At 33.9% G+C, this 24,703-nt stretch overlaps 1 protein-coding gene and 1 pseudogene across 1 annotated transcript; one reads left to right on the forward strand and one right to left on the reverse strand.

Moving 5' to 3' along the window:
- The first annotated feature begins 12,528 nt into the window (after positions 1–12,528).
- Positions 12,529–14,120, forward strand: LOC107946006 (uncharacterized; annotated as a pseudogene).
- Positions 14,121–14,592: 472 nt separating this feature from the next.
- LOC107945996 (protein BONZAI 3) lies at positions 14,593–21,587 on the reverse strand. Its single transcript, XM_016880184.2, has 16 exons — positions 20,865–21,587; positions 19,406–19,453; positions 19,009–19,157; positions 18,780–18,828; positions 17,705–17,761; positions 17,229–17,408; positions 17,016–17,150; positions 16,854–16,915; positions 16,646–16,739; positions 16,457–16,571; positions 16,276–16,352; positions 15,949–16,080; positions 15,695–15,853; positions 15,496–15,609; positions 15,272–15,368; positions 14,593–14,905 (listed from the first exon to the last, which is right to left on the reverse strand). The coding sequence occupies exons 1-16, from the start codon at positions 21,018–21,020 to the stop codon at positions 14,808–14,810; spliced, it is 1,722 nt and encodes a 573-aa protein (XP_016735673.1). The 5' UTR covers positions 21,021–21,587; the 3' UTR covers positions 14,593–14,807.
- Positions 21,588–24,703: the final 3,116 nt, after the last annotated feature.

The raw sequence follows: 24,703 nt of genomic DNA on the forward strand, positions 1-24,703 counted from the left end.
TGATTAATATGATCACTGTCAACAAATTACTATGATAAATTGCTTGTTCGAGAATGAGTAACCCATGGTCACGTTTCATATTTATCAATTCAGAACAATGTCAATGGGAGGATATCATTAACTCTTTAATTGAGTTATGAATTCCACTATTGCTAGTAAAGCCATGCCATACACAAGTCATGTACCCAACATACCGACTATGGGCTCAATAATCTTTAGAGCATAAGCCTCCACTTATATCATAGCACATGAGTTGCATACGCATAGTCAGTGACTAACTCAGGATTTAGGTAAATCACACCATGAATGTCACAAGTGAATTAATTCACAAACTGATTCAGAATTAATTCATATTAGGTCCATTTTAATGTATCATTCTACCAATGAATACACCTATGTCTCTACTCGTGGATTCAACTACTTTGATACACCAATGAATACATCTATGTCTCTACTCGTGGATTCAACTGCTTTGATAGCCAAGACTAGTCATCTCCCTAATTGGAATTGTAGACGACATAATAATCCTTCTCAGTATTTGAATCAAATGCTCCCTTTAATTCTTTTACGGGATTACAGACTCACTTAGATTATCTACTAAATTAAGTTGTCTTTCTTGCAATGTAAACATTTTTTAGAATGTCACTTATCTTTAGGTTGAACTTTAGACAATCAATGAGCTAATATTTGTTTGTCACAATTTCGTTATTCATACAAAATATAAAAAACATAAATACAAAAGACAGAATAGTGAAATGTGAAATTAACTTTATTTATTTATTCATCGTTCAAATAAGTAGAAAATAGTTACGTGCTTACTACAATATGGGCACATTTCCCAATAGGGAGTGGTAGAATGGAAGCAGATTATAAAGTTTGTTCAAGTCATGAATTTGATTTAGGGCTCTAAACATTCAGCAAGAAACTTGGATTTTGACACAACCTAAAACGCAATCAAATCCAAGTAAGATAAAACAATTAAAATAAATAAATAACTAAGATAAATAAATAGAACAATAAATCAAAGATTGGAACAATAAAGAAGAAAATAAAGATAGAACCTGATATGTAGAATTCCTAAGAAGCCTTGGAACATGAAGAATCCACAACTTCGCTCAAATGGCTCTAATTTCCCTTCCAAGATAGAAACCTTGGTAAGAAAAAGTTTGAAGATAATCCCCACAATCTAAAAAGATTGTTAAAACTCATCTAAAAGAAATTGAAGAACAATTCTCGAAAAGAAAGACTCAAAAAGAGTTTGAATAATAATCAGTTGTGTGAATTGTGTACATTGCAAAGGCCTATATATAGACTAGTTAAAGAAATCTAAAGAGAACTCTTAAGTATACTAAAAATCTAATTAATCTAAATAATAAGTAGTTTTAAACTAAACTTTCTTATTGACATAAAACTCCTAAATAACTTAAACTACTTAATAATTATTAAAAATTCAGAATAATAAATTAATAAATTAATAAGAGCTGATAAATACAATATTGGGCTCATGTATAATAAAAATTAAGCCCAAAACCTAAATCCAATATGATTTAAACTCGAATTAAAAGTCCAAAACTTGTAATTTTCATCATAATCCCGTCTAGAAATTCTGCTTGCGTAGTCTTCACTAAACGGTCATAACTTGACCTTCCAAACTCGAAATCGAGTGATTCAAAGTGTATTTCAAAGCTAAGATGTAGATATTTGAATGCCATGAGACATTTCAACCTAAAAATTCCTAGATCCCGTCTAAAAAGATGTCACAAGTATGATGATTTCCTAAACTTGAAAATTGGTAGCTCCGGTGAATGAAATTTAATAAATTTCACGCTATCTGTGCATGTATCACTAAGGACATATGGTTCAAGTAAGTGCAGTTGATTTAACAAACTAATGAAGGAGTCATGGTACTGATGAACCGACCCTACATGCTTAAGGGACACTAGATCCATCATAGGATCTTAAAAAGTCTGAGAACCAAACCTGTTCTTGAGGCTTTGTGCGTAGGATTCCCACTCCAACATGTGAAACCCAGCTTGCCTCTGAGCATAAAAATGATGCCAATCTAGAGCCCTTCCCTCCAAATGCAGCATGACCACCCTCACTCTAGCATTCACAAGTACCTCTTCAGCCACGAAGTAATACTCTAGCTTCGCCCACCAACCGTTAAAATTTGTATCATAAAAGCAAGGACAATCCAATTTAGAAGGCTTAGAACTGACCTTTATGTTACCTGAATATTGAAATCCACTATCAACCCTCTACGATGGAAGCAAAGAATCCTAGTGGAAGGCCACCCAGCACTTATTTCCCCTTATCAGGTGCTATAAGCTTGCCTAAACACTACTCAAACATCCCATGTAGTTGACCTTGAAGTTCAGACTTCAACTCTATGTGAAATTCCTCTTTCAGTTCCTTGAATCTGTCGCCAATGCGATTGCCCAACTTGGAGAACTCAGAATGGAGCTTGGCAACTTTTTACTACAGGTGATTGACCTCTTTTTGCAAACATGTAGAAAACCCGTCCCCAACCATGAGAATCTTCTAGCTCTATAAACTTTGCTACGAGATAATTTCTAGAAATGAAAAACAATGAAGAATAGAGAAGAAACAGAATAGAGAAGAGGAGAAAGAGACTGGAATTTATAATGATTTAATCAATGATTAAAAAACAAGCTTTTCTCATTCCCTCTGACTCTGTTATATTAGGGAATAAGAATTGCCACATGGAAAAAAAGAAAAGAAAATGGTTACAAGGCGAAGTAAAACACATCGTTTTGCATCACGGATCAAAATGATTCGTTTCATTAAAACCCCCCTAAACGTTGTGTTGCATTCTAAACTTAAAACATAATAGAATTAAGATAACTTAAAATCTATTTCAGCTAATTAATTCACCCCTTAACAAAAAGGTGGTCTACTTAGACAAAATCGCTTGATTTTACCTCTCAACTATCAAGTCTGTCGATTTTGTTGGTAAGCTTAATACAAGAACTTGGAAATTTTAGTATTCTCGTTAATGTTTTTATTTGTGATGAGTTTATGCCATAGATGCCACCAGGCCATGAAAAATAACATACTATTTGTGGTTCAAATGGGTTTGAAAACCTTAACATTTTGGAGGAAGATGAAGTTGAATTTATTATGAGTGTGAGAGAGTAAAATAAGAATTTTTTTTAAAAATAATTATAATATGTTAAGATAAAATTCTAAGAAACATATTTTATGAAATAATAAAAACAAAAAACATATGGCATGATTTAATTGGTTTTTTTTATAAAACGACAATTATGTTTTGCACCGAAATATAATATTTGGATATTTTTAAGTTCTAAATTAAGACAAAAAAATTTAAGGTAAAGTACATCGTCAGCCACTTAACTTTGAGTAAAATAATAAAATAGTCATTCAACTTTGAAAAGTTACAACTCAGTCACTAAACTTTAGAAAAAATAACAAACTAGTCACTAGTAATCATTTTCTATTATGTCTATAATTAAAAGCTAACCTATCATGTTTAACGGTCACATTGGCATCCCACAGTGGAAACGACCCCAATTTAAGAACCCTAATTGGGTTGGGCAGTAGAAGAAAAGAAAAAATGGAGATACCCTAGCTATAGTCATTTTGTTCCTCTAAGGTGGAGCCACCACCTAGTTTGCTGTTGTCCTTTAATCTTTGTGCCCCAAGTGACTCCTTTGAATCTTTTTCCCTTTTTTCTTCTCTTTTTCTCCTTTTTTTTCTCTTCTTTTTTCCTTAACTCTAGTTTCCTATGTTCATGGCCTTCTCCGACCAACCGCCATCACCAAATGACTCCTCTTTGCCTCTTCTTAAATCTCACTTCAGATTTCTCAATTGACCTTCAAAATCCAGACTAAAACCTCAAAGCTTCGAACAAGGCTTCAACGGATCTTCGCTGTCCACCGTCGAATCACCACCATATTTTGACCATAACTCTTCTTCAACCAACCATGACTCTTGAATGCTCGGATAATCGAACTGGTGGCTTGACTTCTCCAACCCAAAATGGGTATGGGTTTCTTCTCCTTTGACTCTCTTTCTTCTTTTTTTTTGTTTTTTGTTTTTTGTACTTCTCCCTTTTGATGCAAGCCAATTTGGGATTCTTGTTCTTTTTGTTTGATTTTAGATGCTTTTTATTTAGTATTTTTGTTTTTGGTTGGGATTTCATGGGTCTAAAATGTTTAAGAGTTGGGATTTGGTAATTATGGTGGTTGTGTCTTGGCAAAGGAATGACAGTAAGTGATGTTAGTGTGGTGATTAAATGATAATTGGCTTGTGGAGGTGGTGTAACGCCCTAAATTATTAGATTCTTTTTCTATGAATTTTGTCAAAAATAAGTATCTGCTTCAATGCCTAAGTGTTCTGGATGTGTGTTTGAGGTCTTGGGTTCAAGTCCCTGTTATGGAAAATTCTGTTATTTTTTATCCTAGCCTATTCCTTAGCAGTTGGGCTTATATTTTATTTTCAGTAAACTTATATCAGAATGAGTCTGTTGGTTTGAGTGGTAAGATGTTAGCTTGCCCTAAGGTCTTGCGTTCGAATCCTCGTACGAACGTGAATGTTAATTTTTGCTTCAATTGTCTTATAGAGGTTTTGCGGAGTTGGGATTCTGAGGTAGTTGGATGTGGTTAGTGGGTAGGATTCTACAGGATAAGGTGGTTAGTGGATGGAGTAGAGGGATTTTTTTATTTTTTTATTTCTTTCCCTTTTCCCAAGAGCTCCATCATTCTAATTTTTTTTCTCTCATCTATTCTTTTCTTCTCCTAAGTAAATTTTCCTTCTCTCCATTCTTTAATTTTTGAAACCGTGTGTTATTGTTTGATTGATTGGTATTGTGGTTCATCTATCGTTTCCTTCTGTCCCAATTTTCGGTTTGGAGAATACCAAAAGGCTTGGGATTGTCCGTTGGTAACTTAGTTGCGTTAAACTATTGTTCTTCAATTCAAGGTTCTGGTTATCTTGTGGGAGTGTTTGCATCAAATCCGTATCGGGTAATCCTCAAGCATAGGTGAGTCGGTACGACGGAGGCTCAGCGATGACCACTAGTCTAGAAACTAATTATTAACTATCAGTTTATTTTAAAATCTAGATTGTTTTGAGAGTTTTGTAATTTTTGAACTCTCCGGATTTTTTTTATTTTTAATTTTGGTTTTGGGTGTGTTTTGACTTCTGAGCTACGACGTTTGACAAAACCAAGGTTTGACGCAAACAAATGTTTTATTAAAATACGAACTTGGTTTCAAAATATAATGGCTTTTAAGATTTCTGTTGCAAATTAAGTTTTCCTAAAAGAACAAATTATCGACAGTTTTAGTACTAAACATGTTAACTGATATGTTTTATAAAATCTGGACTTCTTCTTAGCTTTAAACTTTATGATGTTTTAATATAATATGGTTGATTTCAAAACAGTTCATCGTAAAACTTCTAGATTCGGTCATAACGTCTAAGCCGGGTTCGGGGTGTTACATTTAGTGGTATCAGAGGTAGGTTGCAAAACTCAGGCTGTGAATTTTGGGTTCAAAATTGAATTTGTAAAAGAAATGGTTTTTCAAACAAGTTTATTTTTTGTTAGTAGAGTATGTAGTACACCGAGTCTCCGGCACCAATCTTGTAAGTACTTATGGACTTAAAAACACTGTAGTTAGAAATATCTGAAACTATAGTGAGCTAGTTAGAAACTAAGATTTTTGAAAGATTTCTAAATTTTTGATAAATGTCTGAGACATAAAACATCTACTAATAAATACTAAAACTGAGGCATAAAATTTCGTAATGTAGATAAAATTTTCAAACAATGAGCGCTCGTGGAACTCACAGTCGTGGTATTCGTGGGTGCGATAGGCGTCGTAGGGGGACTCGAGCTAAGTCTTCCTCTTTGGGTAGTATGCCAAATCTGAATACGAGCGAGATTCCAACTATACCTACTACTGAGACTGGGTCTCAAAGCCGTTCAGCTGGGGTCGACATACTGTGCCAAGCCACGTTGAGAGTTTTAGAGAGGGTCGCTGGTATAGGTATGCAAAATCCAATTCGATTCGAAAAAATCGATAAAAAATTAAATTTTGAATTAAATAGTTCGATTTATTTGAGTTAATCAAGTTATTCGGATCAACTCGAATAGAAAATTAAGTTTTTTGGTTTAACTCGAATATGAATTACACAATTCAAGTTATCTAAAAATCCGAATAAGAAAAGGCAAAACTAGTTCGTTTTGATAAGTGTTTACCTTCTCTAAAATTAAAAGTAAAAATTGTTAAGTTACAAGGAAAAATTACATTATTTTGATAAATATTTACTCATTAAGTTAAAAGGTAAAACAATTATATTGTTTATGTAGTGAAATAATCTTGTTCTTCGCCTAAGAAATGGCCCAAACCTGATAGGCCTTCAAGAGGGGGAGCCCCAGTTGCTCCAACTGGGATTATGCAGTGATTGTGGTAAGCGCCATCCTGGCGAGTGTTGGAAGAGACTAGGGCATGTTTGCATTGTGGGTCGATGAATCATTTGATTAGGAATTGCCCACAGCATTCTGATTAGATGCAAGCTCCGGGTCTGGGTTTTATTCAGCCTTATAGAGCAGTTCAGCAACTACCTAAGGGTCGTGGTTTGGCTAGGGGTAGTAATGGTTTAGGTAGAGGACAGAGAGCACTAGGCAAAAGTGCTAATCAGACTTAGGTGAGGCAACTTATGCTGGTCTATGCTGCTCGACATTAAGAGAATAATGACGCCCCTGATGTGATTACGAGTATGTTCCTTATTTTTGATGACCCTTATACTGCTCTAATAGATATAGGGTCAACTCACTCCTATATAGCTAGTTCTGTCTCTAGTAAATTAGGGATTCCTGTTGAAAATACTTCGGGTGAGATTCCTATATTGAGTCTACTAGGTCAATCGATTTTGGTAAACAGATTGTATAGGAATGTACTGCTAGAAGTACAAGAGGTTATGTTTCCAGCAAATATGGTAAAGTTACCATATGGAGAGTTCGACTTGATTCTGGGTATGGACTGGTTAGTAGAGCATCGAGTCAGTTTGGATTACGCGACTAAAAGGGTCGTATTGAGAACCAAGAGTGATGTGAAGGTTGTTGCGATCGACGAGCGTCGGAATTACTTATCTAACGTGATCTCCGCTCTTGTGGCTGAAAAATTAGTTCGAAAAAGGTGTGAAGCATATATGACTTTTGCAAGAGTTTCAATTTTTAGGGACTCTTCTGTTAAGAAATTAAAATAGTGAGAGAATTTTTAGATGTTTTTCCTGATAAGTTACCGAGTTTATCTCTGAATCAGAAAGTTGAATTTAGCATTGAGATTCTACCGAGTACAGCTTTGGTGTCCATCGCTCCTTATCGTATGACACCGAAAGAGCTTAGGGAACTTAACGCTCAACTTCAAAAGCTTTTGGATCGTGGATTTATTCGTCCTAGTGTGTCTCCGTGAGGGGCACCAATTTTATTTGTAAAGAAAAAAGACGGTACCATGAGGATGTGTATCGACTACCGGCAGTTGAATAAGTTAACTGTGAAGAATAAGTACCCACTTTCGAAGATCGATGATTTGTTTGATTAGTTTTTTGGGGCTTCAATATTATCAGAAATAGATCTCCGCTCTAGGTATCATCAGTTTAATGTTAAGGAAACTAATGTTCATAAGATGGGTTTTAAGACTCGTTATGGGCACTACGAGTTCCTAGTTATGCCCTTTGGTTTGATGAATGCTCCGGCTACATTCATAGATCTGATGAACCAGGTTTTCCAACTATATTTGGATAAGCTCATCGTAGTATTCATCAACGATATTCTAGTATACTTTAAGACTGGAGATAAGCATGATGAACATCTTAGAGTAGTACTTCAGATACTTCGAGAGAAACAGCTCTACGCAAAGTTGAGCAAGCGTGAATTCTAGTTATGAGAAGTAACTTTTTTAAGGCATGTTTCTGCTGAGAGGATCTGAGTTAATCCTAAAAAGATTAAGGTTGTACTTGATTGGAAATAGTCTAGGAATGTTTCTAAGATCCGCAATTTTCTAGGTCTTGCAGGTTATTATTGGAGTTTTTTTAGGGGTTCTCATTGATTGCAGCTCTTTTAACTAAGCTTTTACGCAAGAATGTTCCTTCTATCTAGACTGATGCACAACAATCGAGCTTTGAAAAGCTTAAGATTGTTCTGACTCAGGCTCCTATTCTAATAAAGCCTGAATCTGGTAAGGAATTTGTAGTGTATAGTCATACATCGCATCTCGGTCTGGAGTGTGTTCTGATGCAAGATAGTAAGGTTGTGGCTTATACGTCCCAACAGCTTAAGTCACACGAGGGAAATTATCCGACACATTATCTCGAATTGGCTACTGTGGTCTTTGCTTGAAAGATCTAGAGGCATTATCTGTATGGTGACGTGTATCATCTACACCGATAACAAGAGCCTCAAGTACCTCCTTACTCAAAAGGAGTTGAATCTTATACAGCGTAAATGGATTGAGTTGCTTAAGGACTATGATTGTACGATAGAGTATCATCCAAGTAAGGTCAACGTGGTAGCTGATACTCTCAGTCGTAGAGAGATGTCTGATTTGAGGGCGATGTTTGCTCGTCTAAGTCTGTTTGAGGATGGAAGTTTGTTAGCCGAGTTACAAGTTCAGTCGACTTGGATTAATTAGATTCGTGATAAACAGTTAGGGGATGGTTCTTTGGTTCTACGTTTCTTTCAAGTTGAGAATGGCAGCATGTCTGATTTTGGATCAAATTTATTTCTCGTTGTCTAACGTGCCAGCAAGTTAAGACTAAGCATTAGTTACCTTCGGGTTTGCTCCAACCCATAAGATTCTTTATGAAAATGAGAACGTATGACTACAAATTTCGTTAGTGGGTTACCTTTAACATCTACTAAGAATGATTATGTATGGGTTATTGTGGATCGATTGACCAAATCCATCCATTTTATTCCGGTTCTATTCTCTGTAGAAGTTAGCCAAGCTCTACATTTCTAAGATTGTGAAACTTCACAGGGTTCCGATTTCGATAATTTCTGATAGGTATGCTCGCTTCACTTTGCGATTTTGGAAGAAACTTAATGAAACTTTAAGTTTGATATTAGACTTCAGTACTACGTTCCATCATCAGATCAATAGCCAATCTGAGAAGGTGATTCAGATACTGGAGGATATGCTTTGAGGTTGTGTGATTTATTTTCAAGGTAATTGGGAGAATTTTCTGCTTCTAGCTGAGTTTGCATACAACAACAATTTTCAGTCTAACATCCAGATGGCACCTTACGAGGCTTTGTATAGTCGTAAGTGTCGTACTCCGATGTGTTAGACTGAATTGGGTGAACGACAGGTTTTGGATCTTGAGTTAGTTTTCGATATTGAAGATAAGGTTAAATTAATTCGGGATCATCTTAAGGCAGCTTCTGATAGACAGAAGTCTTATGCGGATTTGAAAATGAAGGACATTGAGTACTCTGTAGGGGATTACGTGTTCCTTAAGGTATCTCCGTGAAAGAAAGTTCTGCGGTTCGGATGTAAGGGCAAGTTGAGCCTTAGGTTTATTGGGCCATATCGGATTCTGAAGCGTGTGGGACTGGTCGCTTATCAGTTAGAGCTACCTCTGGAGTTAAACCGTATCCATGATGTGTTTCATGTCTCAATATTGAGGCAGTATCGCTTTGATTCATCTCACGTAGTTTCTATTGAGGAGATCGAGGTTAGACCCGATTTGGCATTTGAGAATGAGCCAATTCAGATTTTGGATCGGGATGTAAAGATTCTGAGGAGGAAGTTTATCCTATTAGTTAAGGTTATGTGGCAAATTCATGGCACTGAAGAAGCCACGTGGGAACCTGAGAACTCAATGCGTCAGCAGTATCCTCATCTGTTCGGATCAGGTAAATTTCGAGGTTGAAATTTCTTTTAGGGGGTGGAGTTGTAACGCCCTGAATTATTTAATTTTGTTTCTATTAATTCTGTAAAAAATGAGTATCTGCTTCAATGGCTAAGTGTTTTGGATGTGTGATTTAAGTCTTAGGTTCAAGTCTCAGTCTTATAAATTTCTGTTATTTTTTATCCTAGCCTATTCATTGGCAATTGGGCTTATATTTTATTTTCAGTAAACTCATATTAGAATAAGCCTGCTGGTTCGAGTGGTAAGATGTTAGCTTGTCCTAAGGTCTTGTGTTTGAATCATCGTACGAACATGAATGTTAATTTTTGCTTTGGTTGTCTAATAAAGGTTTGGTGGAGTTGGGATTTTGAGGTAGTTGGATGTGGTTTGTGGGTAGGATTGTATAGGATAAGGTGGTTAGTGGATGGAGTTGGGGGAAATTTTGTTTATTTTTTTAATTTTTTTCCCCTTTCCCAAAAGTTCCATAATTCTGATTTTTTTCCTCTCATCTTTTCTTTTCCTCTCCTAAGTAAATTTTCCTTCTCTCCATTCTTCAAATTTTGAAACCGTGCGTTATTGTTTGATTGATCAGTACTGTGGTTCATCTATTGTTTCTTTTTGTCCCAGTTTTTTATTCGGGGAAGACCAAAGGGCTTGGAATTGTCCGTTGGTAACTTAGTTGCGTGGAACTATCGTTGTTCTATTGAAGGTTCTGGTTATCTCATGAGAGCGTTTGCATTAAATCCAAATCAAGTAATCATCAGACATAGGCGAGTCAGTACGACAGAGACTTAACGGTGACCACTAGCCTAGAAACTAATTCTTAACTATCAGTTTATTTTAAAATCTAGATTGTTTTGAGAGTTTTGTAATTTTTGGACTCTTCAGACTTTTCTATTCTTAATTTTGGTTTTGGGTGTGTTTTGACTTCTAAACTGCGACATTTGACAAAATCAAGGTTTGACGCAAATAAATGTTTTATTAAAATACAAACTTGGTTTCAAAATATAACAACTTTTAAGATTTCCGCTGCAAATTAAGTTTTCCTAAAAGAATAAATTATCGACGGTTTTAGTAATAAACATGTTAACTGATATGTTTTATAAAATCTGGACTTTTTCTTAGTGATAAACTATACGAGGTTTTAATATAATATAATTGATTTCAAAATAGTTCATTGTAACACTTTTAAATTCGGCCATAACGTCTATGCTAGGTTTGTCGTGTTACAAGTGGCCAACATCGAGGGTGATGGTGAGGGAGCTGAGAGGGATGAAGAAAAATTGTGAAAAAGCTCCCCTTTTTTCTCTTTCTATTTTTGTTGTTTAATGAAATGAGGCGTGTGAGAGAGATGACAGGAAAATGTCCAACGTGGCAAGTTAATTGGCCACGTTAGTTAGTTAACTACCACATTACTTATTTTGTTAATCTGCAACGAAAAATGCTAATGAGCGATTATTTTGTTATTTTTCTAAAATTTCGTAATTGAATTAAAAATTGAGTGATTGTTTTGTTATTTTTTCAAAGTTGTATGATTATTAGCGTAGTTTACCCAAAAATTGAAGTATTAAAATAAAAAACTATTTTAAATTGGGAAAACGATTAAAATTCACATTTCATCAAACCATAAATTCAAATCAGACGGTAATTATAAATCTCGTTTTTCAAAATTATATGTCTATGCATAGATAAATAAATAAATAAATACAAGAGAGGGAGAAAAGAGAGAAGAAAAGAAATCGGAAAAGAAACACAAAAGAGTGGACTGATAAGAGATACAGAGGCAGAGCAACAACAGCAACACCAAGCCTCCTCCTGCCTCAATTTCAGATTCATTACATAAATATATATATTAAAGCAATAATTTAGACAAGAAAATATACCCCAAGTTTTTCTTTTATTTTTCTCTGGGATGATTGTGTTTTCATTGTAAGATTTCTTCTTCTTCTTCTTCTTCTTCCCTTTTTATGTAATATTCTCAGTTTTTTCGTTCTTTCTTTCTTTTACCTGGTAATTGATATCTATTTTTATGTTGATTTTCAGGACCTTTTTGAGAAAAATTTAGTGTACTTGTTTAGATCTTTAAGGTCAGACAACAAATTCCTCTCGAAGTTCAAATTTTCAACATAAAATATGTACTTTGTAAAGAGCATATCTTCATCTCTGATGACTCTTCTCTATCTTGGTTGAACAAAAGCAGCAAAACCCAGAATTTATTTTCATTTTCCTTTTTTTTTTCACACCATAAACTGCCGTAATAGTTTTTTCCCCCAAAATCCGTTTTATTTTACTTAATTCATTCTCTTGAACAAAAATTCCATCTGGGGTCTTTCAGAATTTCTTCCTTTTTCTTCAACTTTGATATTTTTCTTCTTCTTTTTTGATATGGAAGTTGAAACTTGTTTTGCTTTTGTTTATAGCAGGGATGGAGAAAGATGAGAGGAGCCAAAGAACATGCAAAAAAATAGATTCAGAGCTGTTTTTACAGTGGGGAAACAGAAAAAGGCTAAGATGTGTGAGAGTTAAAGACTCTCAAAATACATCTCATAAATCCAATGCCACAACCCGTAGAAGATTCAATTCCTCTACTTTTTCTCATTCCAATTATCGTCCCACTAGGTAAGAAGACCAGCTTTTCTTCTTCTTTTCTGTTCTTTTCTTTTCTTTTCTTTTTTTCTTGTGGGCGGGGGGCTTTTAAAAAATCAATCAATTTTCTTGGCACCTTTTGTTGGTTTGGGATTATTAGATTGTCTGCTTTTTTTTTTACATCCTTTTTTTTTTACCCTTTTGTTTGATTTCTGGGAAACTGTTGGGTTGGGAGGAGAAAAGCTTGAATTTTGTGTTAGTTTCTTTTATCCAAATTTGCTGCGAATGGCTATGGAATCTCAGCTAGCCTCCTAGTGCGTGGAAGGAATTTTCGGAGAAAATGAGGTTGGAAACGTTGTTTTCCCTTTTACTCTGTTTGGTTACAGGGAAAATAGAGAAGGGAAGTTTGAATTTGTTTGTTTCAATGACTACTATATTTTTAGTCCCTTAGCAGACCTAACGTTGGTGTTTTGAAATTCCCAAGTAAAACTTTTATAATGAATTAGCAAGCTAGCACCAACTTGTGAAATTGACTCTCATTGTTTGTTTGATTGTAGTTCTGAGGCATCTATACTCCAGTCGACTATGACTGAGCACCAGAAAACTTTGTCACTGGAGAAGGAAGATCGGTACTACACAACAAGGGGATCAGCGGTGAGTTTAATTGATGAGAATGGGAAGGTAGTAGTGGATAGTAGCAGTAATGGAGATGATAAAAAAAGGGTAGTGTGGCCGAAGCTGTAAATGACATTGTCAAGCAAAGAAAAAGAGGAGGATTTTATGGCAATGAAAGGGTGTAAACCTCCTCAAAGACCTAGAAAGAGAGCCAAGATCATTCAAAGGAGCTTACTTGTAAGTAACATCGATGAATTTATTCCAAATTTCCAATAATTTAACTATTGAATCATATGTCGTTTTTGAATGTGAGAATTGTCATAGCCAACAATCGATTGGATCCTTTATTTTGGTTGAGGTACCCGTGTCTAACCCATATTTGGACATAGGTACGAGGATATGACCCTCCAAGGATTCTCCAAATACATGGAAAAACTCTGAAAATATTGAACACTCATAGTCTGAGTAACATAGAGTAAATTGGTTTTGGGTTGTTTCTTTTGCAAATTGGGTTTACTTATGTGGTGAATGGCAGTTGGTGAGCCCTGGTGCATGGTTGACTGATATGTGCCAAGAGAGGTATGAAGTAAGGGAAAAGAAGAGTTATAAGAAGGTACATGATTCACTCTCTTCTTATATTTTTTTCTTCAGCTTTCAATATATTCTCATTTTTCTTCAAGTACCTGTGTCTGTAATATGGGTTTATATGAAAAATTTAGAAAAAATTGAGCATGTCCGTACCCATATCTGACAGTTACCAAAGTCTGAGTGATATAGTTTCATTGTGTTTTTGTATGTGTATTGGGATAATGCAGAGACCAAGAGGATTGAAGGCCATGGGGAGTATGGAAAGTTATTCAGATTGAGAGACCTTTGGAGGAGCTATTTTCTCTTCTTAATTTTATGGAAACTTTTGCCGTTAATGGAAGAGAAAAATGACAAACAATATCTGCCAGATTTGTTGTATACAAGTTGAAATTTTCATTTTTATAAATGAAAATACCTAAATCATCAAATTCATAGTGTGATTTTGGTAACCATGAGTTGCAATCAACCTATGTTATTTCAATTCCCAACTGGAATATCATATCTGAATTGAACTAATATCAGACACGACCACTTTATCCAAATTCACCTGGCAAAAAAGGATAAGGTAATCAACTCTAAATCTAAAAGATGCTTTGTTTTGGGACCCTTTCTCATGGTTCTTAAAAATAACGAGGTAACATTCAGGTTATTACATTGGGATATTAAAATTAGTGATTCAAGCCCAGTATTGACAGATGACAAATCAACAAGACCCACTTATAAATAATTAGACTTCTAAATTAGTATCCATAAATCTAAAATAAAAACATAAATTTTTAATTGGTAAAACAAACTTTGGGGGGTGACAAACTAATAGTTTTAAGTCTGGAGTTGAATTCAACAACTTGGGGTTTGACTAACGGGGTAATTAATGATGCACAAAAGAACTTAAGAATCAAATAAACGAAGAATACAACGAATTTCATTGATTAATGCCTTCTTACATGGTATTTACCTCTACTTCTGCATAAAAGCCAATATTAACAATTTGTTGTAAAACTAAATCCTAAACTGTATATCTGTATTTGGTTCTTAAGGCTACTTGTGCACTATATTTCAAGAGACGGTAGTAATCTAATTACCTTTGTCAATGCTTTGAAAGATTTTGGGGGCAATCAAGAACGGAGTGGCTTAATGTTTCTAGACCGATTGTAAGTCAAAAACTGATGCGGTAGCTCTTCCAGTAGAGCCTGAACAGCAGAAATCTGCCCGCCTGTAAAAACATCCTCATTTGATTAGTCTAAATCAACAAATTGTTCAACATCAAAAGTAGAAAATGGGTTTCGGGTTTGGTAATCGCCATTTCCAATTTTCTTAGGGTTGGCAAAGATACAAATGAGAAAAGAGTCGTTAATCATCTGTTTAGCCTATACAAGTGCTTGCCAATTATATCAACAGCCAAGCCAAGTCTACCACTAATTTAAGGTCTCCAAAATTGTTTCACTGTTGCTCTGACTTTCTCTAAATACATTCAAAGTTTGGGGTACGTAATCATTCTTTGCTTAAAGTAAAAATCATTAAGGTTAGGACAAAAGGTTTGATAAAATGGAAAAGCTTGGTGATGTAGAACATGACTTACTATGCACTTCTCGCATGGGAACAAATTGTACAATGTCTCGTGTAGCGACCCGACCTGTTGAACTCTCCAATCGACGTCCATCATCAGCATCCAGAACCTACAAAATAATAACACCAGAAAACCTTTTTCTTATCATCATTTACAAGCAAGTACAGCACTCTATCTAGAAACGCAAAAATTGACAATTCAACTATCCCAGATTGTTCTGGAATACAATGGCATACCTCCATTTGTTTAAAGTCTGCATTCCCCACTCCAACTATAAGAATGGATAGAGGTAGATCGGATGCCCTAACCAAAGCATCCATTGTTTCTTGTATATCTGTCAGAACCCCGTCCTACATAAGACCACATACCTTTATAAGTTAAGGCAAAGATTAACAATTCTTAAACTGCTACATAGACGTAATAGTTCATTTTTACCGTTATAATGAGCAGCACAAAATATTTGGCAATGTCATTTGAGGTAGCCGCCAATTGTGCAGCCGTGTTGATTACAGGGCCGAACAAAGTAGGTCCAGCCAGAGTGACAGTGTGCAGAGCATTAGCATAAGCAGCCATGATGCCTTGAACACCTTCGACCTTTTATAGGAAGTAAATTAACTAGTCTTAGAAGAAAGTGTGCAGCTTTCCAGGTGAAGGATTATGGTGAAAACAACAAACGTGCCTTCTCTTACCTCATAGGCATTTGTATCGTTCAAGTTAAAGCAATGGGATAAAGTGCCACCATATCTCCCTCCAAAGCCCCAAGCTGGAAATCTGCTATCAGAATCATAAATTTGTATGACCTCCCCAACCTCTATTATAGCCTGTTAATGATATCATTATTAAGTTACCCCCATTCTAGAGAACTCAAACAATGTAAATCTCAATAAATAGTTGAACAAAACGAATACACTTTGTTTTATGCAAACGTAATGCATATGTGCTGATCTCATTCTATCCCATGGAGAACATTTCTACTCTAAATAGCAATGCATTATTAAGAGCTACCCCAGACTTACTTTCTGGTAAGAATTCAATCGTCCTGAAGGATCAATGTAGTGCAAGGAATCTTGATTTCGAGGAGTCCCATTTGAAGCTGGACAAGTCAAATATGTAAATTTGTACCAGAACATAACATCAGAAATAGGGAAAACAAAAATTCCTAGAACAAGCATATCAAAGAGCACAAAATTTATTTACCTGTAAAGTCAATGGCAACCATAAAATTTAGCTCAAATCCACTAGAAATGTAGTCAAGGAAACTGAATTGCTCTTTCCCAATAAATTGATCTACAAAGAGCTGGCCCTTGAGAACCTGTAAGCCAAAGGTATGTTTAACAACATCTACATATTTCTGGTAAAAATATTGATGCCAAGCATGGTGATCACCTTTTCCTGACCACGATGAGTTGGGAAAACCAGATTTGCACCACTTCTGTCTTTGTGAAGTTTTTCCAACTCAGAAACTGATTTATGAAGTTGGCTGATTAAGTTAATAAATAAGTCCAAAGTCAGCCAGGCAACAACAATTTTAACTGGTAAAAGCAACGGTGAATAAGACCAACCAATGCAGAGGCCAAAATATAAAAAAAGTTACCCAATAAGTACATGATTGCCATTACTGTTGAAATCGAAACACTCAATACGTAATGGGTTATCCTGTAATCAACATAGAACATAGAATCATAACTATGTTTCCCAAAATCTTATAAACTTTTAAGATATTATCGCAGGAGCCTTAAAGAAATTGCAATCTTGCCTTGCTTCCAAACTGTTGCATGCTTAGATATAATGGTCTCCAAACTGGATTTAAATTGTTGTTTATCACCCCTGTCTTGCATATTGGTACATATTTTCCACTTTCAGTTAGTCTTGATATTCTCAAGAAAGGATCCTATAGCCAGTAAGAGTATGGAAGTTAGAAAACATAGATGCACATGCACAACCAAACTAGTTGCATCAGAGTACATACACTTTTAGAAAACATGTCCTTGTTGTCTAACTGAGAACAACGCAATTTCATCTCCACAGCCATTCTGGATAAACAAGATTCTTCAGCATGGACAGTCAGTGTCCCAAAGTTTTTGGAACCTCCTGGACCGTTTTTTCCACGGAGATTGAGAGTTAAAGATCGATTTCTTTTGGTCACTATCTGCCAAGCAAAAAGTGAATAACACATGTTACCAGTAAGAAAGATTTAACAAATCATTCTAAAAGGTTCTCTAAGCCACATCTTCTGGAAAACTAGCAGTGACAAGCAAATTCTATTTACAACAGGAGGGAAATGCAATGTTTTTTAGTTGCCATGATGAAAATACTGAGCAGGTTTTTCAATAACTTCACTTGAAAGACAGTAGATGCAGATGTAATAATTCTAAACAGTACTTCCCTAGTTCATAATAAAGAATTATATATTAAAATCCAAGAAATGGATACAAGACAACTCACCTCAGACAGAACACAAGTGGCTTCTCCCAAAAAATCCTGCTCATTCAACTTTAGTGCCTACAAATCAACATGATAGAAGTTGAATAATATAGTTCAGCCAATACTTTCAGCACATTCCTCGCCAAACTTGGGAACATGGCTCCAAGGAACCATAAAAGCAGACAGATAATGACATTAATCTGAAATATTTATCCTTTATGAGATTTCTTTCAAAGTTTTCCTCCCTGATTCAATCCTGACCTTTCTGTTTTCTCTGAGAATCCAAGTTGAGTGAATAAATGTTTAATTGCTTTAAATTGCAGACCTATTTCTATGATCATCCATTCCATTTATACAATATTTGAATTCCCATTTAGCGCAATCAGCACAAAAATTCTATAATGGGAATTCAACTATTATTCAACCAAAATAATGCTAGATTCTATACAGTGCCACTTCAATTAGTGTCAAAAAAAGCAGTGGTACTTGTCATACTATAAATTCCACATGCCGAAAGAAAAGAAAAACAACAACAAAAAATTCTCAAAACCAAAGAATTTTTATGAAACAACTGTCCTTTCACAAGTTGGAAACTTTTGGTCCAGTAGTAAAAGTCGTAAAAGTCCAGTAATAAAATTTGTAAAACACTTCCTACATTTAAGCTATGATGCTGCGACCGTGTCCAGCTAGATATGAGGTATGACCCTCCAAATACATGGGAGGCTTAGAAAAAAGGGAGCATGCCTATGTCAGACACATACCCATATCTACCAAATTCATGCCTGAGTTTGAGTAACATAGCATCTCAGCCTCAAACTCATTGGCAATTATTGTTTTATGATGGTCTATTATTTAGGCTCCTCAAGTATTAGGTGTTATATGAATCAAATTATAAAATTCATTCAAAGGAGTTTCATTTAACAAATATAAGGAGGAGGTTATCTAGCGCAATGAAAACTTCAAACATTATGATTGGTAAAGAAGCCATAGTAATCTGACATTGTCTACTGATATCTCTGCAGAACTTGTCAATTTCATACATTAAATTTGGACTTGAAACAACAGACTTGAAAAAAAAAAAGGACTTTTGACATACCTTCACAGACATGTTGTGATACTTGGTATCCACATCATATACATGAAAACTGGAGCAGGAGGAAAGAGAGGAACATGAATCTCAAAATCCACACACAGAGACACACAAAACTACGATGTATCTTTTGTTTTTCTCTTTTTTTTTTTTGGGCGGGGGGGGCGCGGGGGAGAGGGAGGGCGATGGAGAACTCTGAAAGATGGATACTCTTAAGAAAAGATGTGAAGCTTACACCAAATTTTGAACAATCTCAAACTGATAAGAAACATTAATCTTCTCAATCCAAGTAGGATTCAAACAGTTGAGTACGACTTCAGTACGACCAAGCTCCTCTAGTGTGCCATCCATTTTCTTTACATACAGAACTGCCATAGGATCACTCTACAAGAAAACAAGAGCATTGCAATTTTGAAAGTCAACTTTTACTATGAGAAGCAAATCTTACTTGCAATGAAGGACCTGAATTTTCAGGTACTTCCTATGATGCACAACATGTTATATACCTCTTATTTTCAGACGTTAAACATCAATGAGTTACGTAGTTCATGTCATAAGTTTCTAATATTTTTCACTAGGAAATAATAAAGGCACTTGCCACAAAATGAAGGAAGATGTATCAAGAATCTTACCTTTGATATGATGTCAAGATTGCGCAAGTTTGATGCTGACAGAGATAACTGCAATGCACATTTGAAAAACATAAAAGCACCATAAGTGGCAGTGTTTTCGCATTATAACATTAATATGAACTATCCACTGCATCCAAAATTGTAATTGGATATAATAATTTATTCTACTATCCCAACAGCATCCATGAATCGTGTCCTTGCAACATTAAGATGCTTGGAAACAACTAATCACCCTTCATTAGGAAAACGGTAGGCTCATGATAGAGAACATAGAGCGCCAACATATACTCTTAGAGGAACATGACAATTTTAATATTCAATCACATTGAGCATGACCACAATCTCCCCAAATAATTTATATACCATTTTAAGTGCGTCTGGCCATGACAGTGACAGACCGTCACCAGAATAATACTTGGTTTCTAAGCATGAGATATGAATAGTCGATAGCTTGATGCATTCATTATAATAATCAGTATGTATTATTCCAGTAAAGAACGGTGAAATGTGCTATTGCTAAGAAGGGTCCAAATGGTTGTCCCCTGGTAGGCCCAAGCTAATAAAACATTCACATCAGCGAATGTGGTCCTATGTGCCCCAGCAAAATAAAAAATAATATAGTCATCCAGGGAATATAAACAAGGATAATAAAAACCACGTATAATGCCAAGCCCTTGCATATGAACAAACATTTATTTGATAAAGAATAAACCAATGATTAGGAACTTGTGTTTCCCGACTATTTGTACAAGAATCTAGAAAAGAGAATCTTGCACTGTTTCAACCAGGAAAACAATGATTAGGCCTTAAGTTCTAAAGTGGGTCGGTATAATTTAAAGCAGAAAGCCTAAACTTGCTGAGTAAATTGAAAAAGCCAATGATAACACATCAATTAATCCAGAAGAGAATAAGTCAAAAACATCTACTTTGCATGATGATTGATGCAGAGAAATAGTAAAAGATTTAGGGTTAACACGATAAGAACTACCATGAGCCCTAGAACCGCTGAAGATTGAACAGTAAACAATAGAAAAGAAACAATTCCAAGCAGTGGAAACATTCATTCAAAAGATCTCTTTAAATCTATGCTACTGCGACTCTTTTTCTTTTTTTTAATGTACATGTCCTGTAAATATGATCCTTTAAAAAACATCCAAATATATTAAAAAATCTGATTATACTTGTGTTGAGCATGTAATTATATCCCACGTTTGCAGTCAAGCCTAAATAATATAAACACGCTAAGAATCAAATAACCTCGTTAATCAATCCAACATAGGCAAAACACACACACAAACTAATGCGGTAATGCCATGGTAAAATCAATGTCAAATCTCAAAATTCCTTCTTAGTTAAGTGTAAACAAAGATGATTCTATTCTGATGCAAAACCCTTATAAAAAATTGTGAACCCAGCAATTTTAATTATAAACAAAAATATAGATAAAAAGTTATAGTACCTCAACTGGAGTAAAAAGAGGAGATTGACCTCTATCTCTGAAAAAGCGTTCAATGGCTTCGTTATATCCTGCGTCATTATTCATAGTGGGCCTACCATGAACCCCACCTATAGCTTGCTTGCCTCCTTTCAAGTCACCAGAAACGCAGCCTCCCATGTCCTTTTCAAATTAAAACCCTAATTATTTAAACTGATTCTTGAAGTTCAAAATTTGGTTTTTGCTTCCTAGTGCTTTTCGAGGAAATAGAGCCCTCTTAATAAAACAACAAAAGGGAATTGGTGGGGTTTAGGTTGCAGTGAAAAAGTTTTAGTGGACCCAAAAGAAAAACAGAAAATTTTGTCGACTAATTCAGGGATGAATCCCTTTCGGGTTTTGAAGGCGTTTCAAATGCCGTACGATCGAAGAATAATCAATATTAACAAAAAAAGAGTCAACTGGTAAAAAAAATACAACAAATTGTTCAAAGAAATACGATGAGTCAATCAAGGGAATCTTCACAAAATTTAATGTGTTTTTATATTAACAAGCAAAATGAAAGAGATTTTTCTCGAGAAAACCAATTTATGGTCGAAAATAAAAAAGAAAATAGATTCAAGAAGGTTGGCTGCTGCTGGGTGTCAATGTGTTTTAGGTTTAATATCCCTTTCCTGAAAAAACAAAAAAGATTAGGTCATTAAAAGTTGTAAAATTATCATGAAATATATCATATAATGGGAAGTTTCTAAGTTAAATGCTAATAATCAATTAAGATACTCTTCTTCTTTTTTTACATAAAATTAAAATCTTAATCAAACCCTAAAAAGAATTGCATTATATGATTAAATGCTAATAATCAATTAATATATCATATATTTCGAAGATATTCTTCTAAGTTAAATGCTAATAATCAATAAATATAAAATTAAAATCTTACATTCAATTACTAAAAAGAATTGCCATAATTGCATTATATGATTATATATATTTGTGGATTTAAACTTACGAATTATTTTCCGCTCTAGAGAGGTAAACTTATTCCTAGTTTAGGTAAAATTATGTTAATAATCAATAAATATATTTGTATCAAAACATTTTTATACTTCATTTTAAATAAAAATAAATAAATGGTTTTAAGCTTCATTAAATTCTATCTTATACTTTACGTTTTGTTTGATAAACTGTTAAAAAATTTAAATTAATTAATTTGATAATCTAAAATAAAAACACATCAAAATTTTCTATAAAGAAAATTGTAAAAAATGATAAGTAAACTAGAGCTATTGGAAAATATTTTCAATTATTTTATTTTTTAATATTTTATTATCCTATAAAAATTTTACTTTTAAAATCTATATTTACCAAACAATCTAATTATATTCTATAATAAATATTAAATAATTTATCAAATAAATTTCATGATTTAAATTCAGTACTTAATTTTTTAATTTAAAAAACAACACTTTAAATTTTCAAAATATTAATTTAATCAATTTGATTGAATACCACCAAATAAAATATAGTTTTTTTTATAATCAATTTAATATTCTAATAATAATTTTATATAAGAAAGAAAATCAAACAAATATTTACAATTTTTTCATTAATTTATATTATCCATACTGAATTCATAATTAATTATATTGAGGAAAAAATACCGAAACTTCAAAGATTTATCCTCAACAAATTACATATTTATTTTTATAAATATCATATCAACCAATACAATTAAGCATATCATTATTAAGATAGTAATTACAAAGGATTGTAATTCTCTAGACTTGGTTGGCAAAGTGTAATTATATCCTAAATTTTTATGTTATATTTTGGTAATACAAATTGTAATTACACAGTTACATAATTTATATTTTTAAAAAATATTAATTACTATAAAAATTATTAGTATGATAAAAATAATTTCTAAACAAGTAATAAAAATTAAAATCAAATCATCATATGTATTATGTCTAAAAAGTAGTCAATAATACAATTACTAATAAAAGAGAGAGAAAAATAAACATCATATGCAGTTTTATCTAATTGTTATATAACAAATGTAATACCCCACCCGTATTTGTTGTCGGAATAGGGTTCGAGGTATTACCGAAGTTTACAAATTAATTTAATTTTTTTAACTCAATATAACCTCTTTATAGATAACTAACCTACCCTGCAATTTTAAACCGAGACCAATCCACATCAACCAATCCAATTCAACATATTTTCAAGATAGATTCATGCATATTTATAAGATAACCTCATCACATACCAAAACCAAGATTTGTTAGTCATACCAATGGCTGACCTTACAATCATTTCACATTAACATTTACTATATTAGCTTATACATGCTATTGATTTCCAAAATAAAGTTTCTTTATATACCGAAATCTTGAGGTTGATACTGTGATATGTCTCCGACCGAATCCGACCTCCGAGCTCTTAACACTATAAAACAGGAGAAAAGGAAACAGGGTAAGCACTTTGTGCTTAGTAAGCTCATGTAACAAGAATTATACTAACCTAATATTTTCAATACAATGCAATAAACATTCAAATATCCATTCAATGCATATTTACTCTTACATGCACAAACTCAACATTCAAGTTAGTCCAATAATTTCCATGTATCAATAATATATACCATGATTGATGAGCTCATCAATACCATGATTTCCATTCCCTTGTTATTTTTCCATATTTATCCCGTTGAATTTCTCGGAATTTCGATGGGTTTTCAGAGGTACACTTTTAGTATACAATTCTTGGTCCGTCAATTCATATTCATGTGCGCACATTTTCATTTCAGATAGCACACTCCCACAAATCTCATCCTTATAGCGGGATTACCAGGTCAAGCTAAATCCCCTATAATATAAACTCATAGAATATTGTCGGGATTACCAGTCTAGGCTAAATCCCCTGCAACGACAATTACTCTAATGAGCTAGGATTTGAATTACCAGTCCAAGCTAAATTCAGACCCTAATTCGGATTACCCATCCGGGCTAAATCCATTTTACACATATTCTTTGGGAGGGCTTATATCAAGATCACCCGTTCGGGCTAGATCCTTTTTTACCGTCAATTCCTTTTCAATTATCCTTCAAAATCCATTCCATCCAACAGGGATTTATTTTTGCTTTTTATCAAATATTATCAATATTTCATCAATTATCATACAATGAACATTCAAATCATATTCACATCAATAACATAAATTTCAAGCATTTAAGAATATAGTTCAAGTTATACGAACTTACCTCGATACTTCTTCGTATAGAAAAATTTGCTAATCCCTAACTTTTTCTTTTCCTCGATCTAGCTTCGTATTTGAATTTTCTGGATCTAAATAAATAAATTTAATCATCAATTTAATACATTTCATCTTCATATGTAACATTCTCTACAATTCCACTATTATTTATAGTTCATTCAAAGCTATCTACTTAATTCGTAGTCACTAAATTATTTATATTTTAAGCTGCAGAACTCCAAACTAAGATCCTCTAATTTTCCCTGAAACTAAACTCACGTATCTTCTTACCATAAAATTTTTAGAATTTTTTGTTTAACCAATAAGTGCAGTTTATTCTTTAAAGTCACCTCTATTCTACTGTCTGACAATTCCGACCATTCTTCACTAAAAATTAATTATCTCTTCATAAAAGATTCTAATGATGTTACGTTTGTTTCTCTTGAAAATAGACTCATTCAGAATTCTAAACATATAAATTTAAGCCCATAATTATTTTTATTCAATTTTTGATGATTTTTCAGAGTCAGAACAGGGGAACCCAAATTCATTCTGACATTGTCTCACAAAATTTATTATATCTCATGATTTACAATTCCATTGCTTA

The sequence above is a fragment of the Gossypium hirsutum genome, chromosome A13 (assembly GCF_007990345.1).
Source record: "Gossypium hirsutum isolate 1008001.06 chromosome A13, Gossypium_hirsutum_v2.1, whole genome shotgun sequence".
NCBI lineage: Eukaryota > Viridiplantae > Streptophyta > Magnoliopsida > Malvales > Malvaceae > Gossypium > Gossypium hirsutum.

Excerpts from the sequence above, each read along its gene's own strand:
- LOC107945996 (XM_016880184.2), bottom strand. The coding sequence starts at position 21,020 with ATGGGAGGCTGCGTTTCTGGTGACTTGAAAGGAGGCAAGCAAGCTATA. Across the intron at positions 18,829-19,008 it reads GAGATTGTTCAAAATTTGGT|TTTTCATGTATATGATGTGG; the intron begins GTAAGCTTCACA and ends CTCCTGCTCCAG. Across the intron at positions 14,906-15,271 it reads TCCCATGCGAGAAGTGCATA|GCGGGCAGATTTCTGCTGTT; the intron begins GTAAGTCATGTT and ends ATGTTTTTACAG.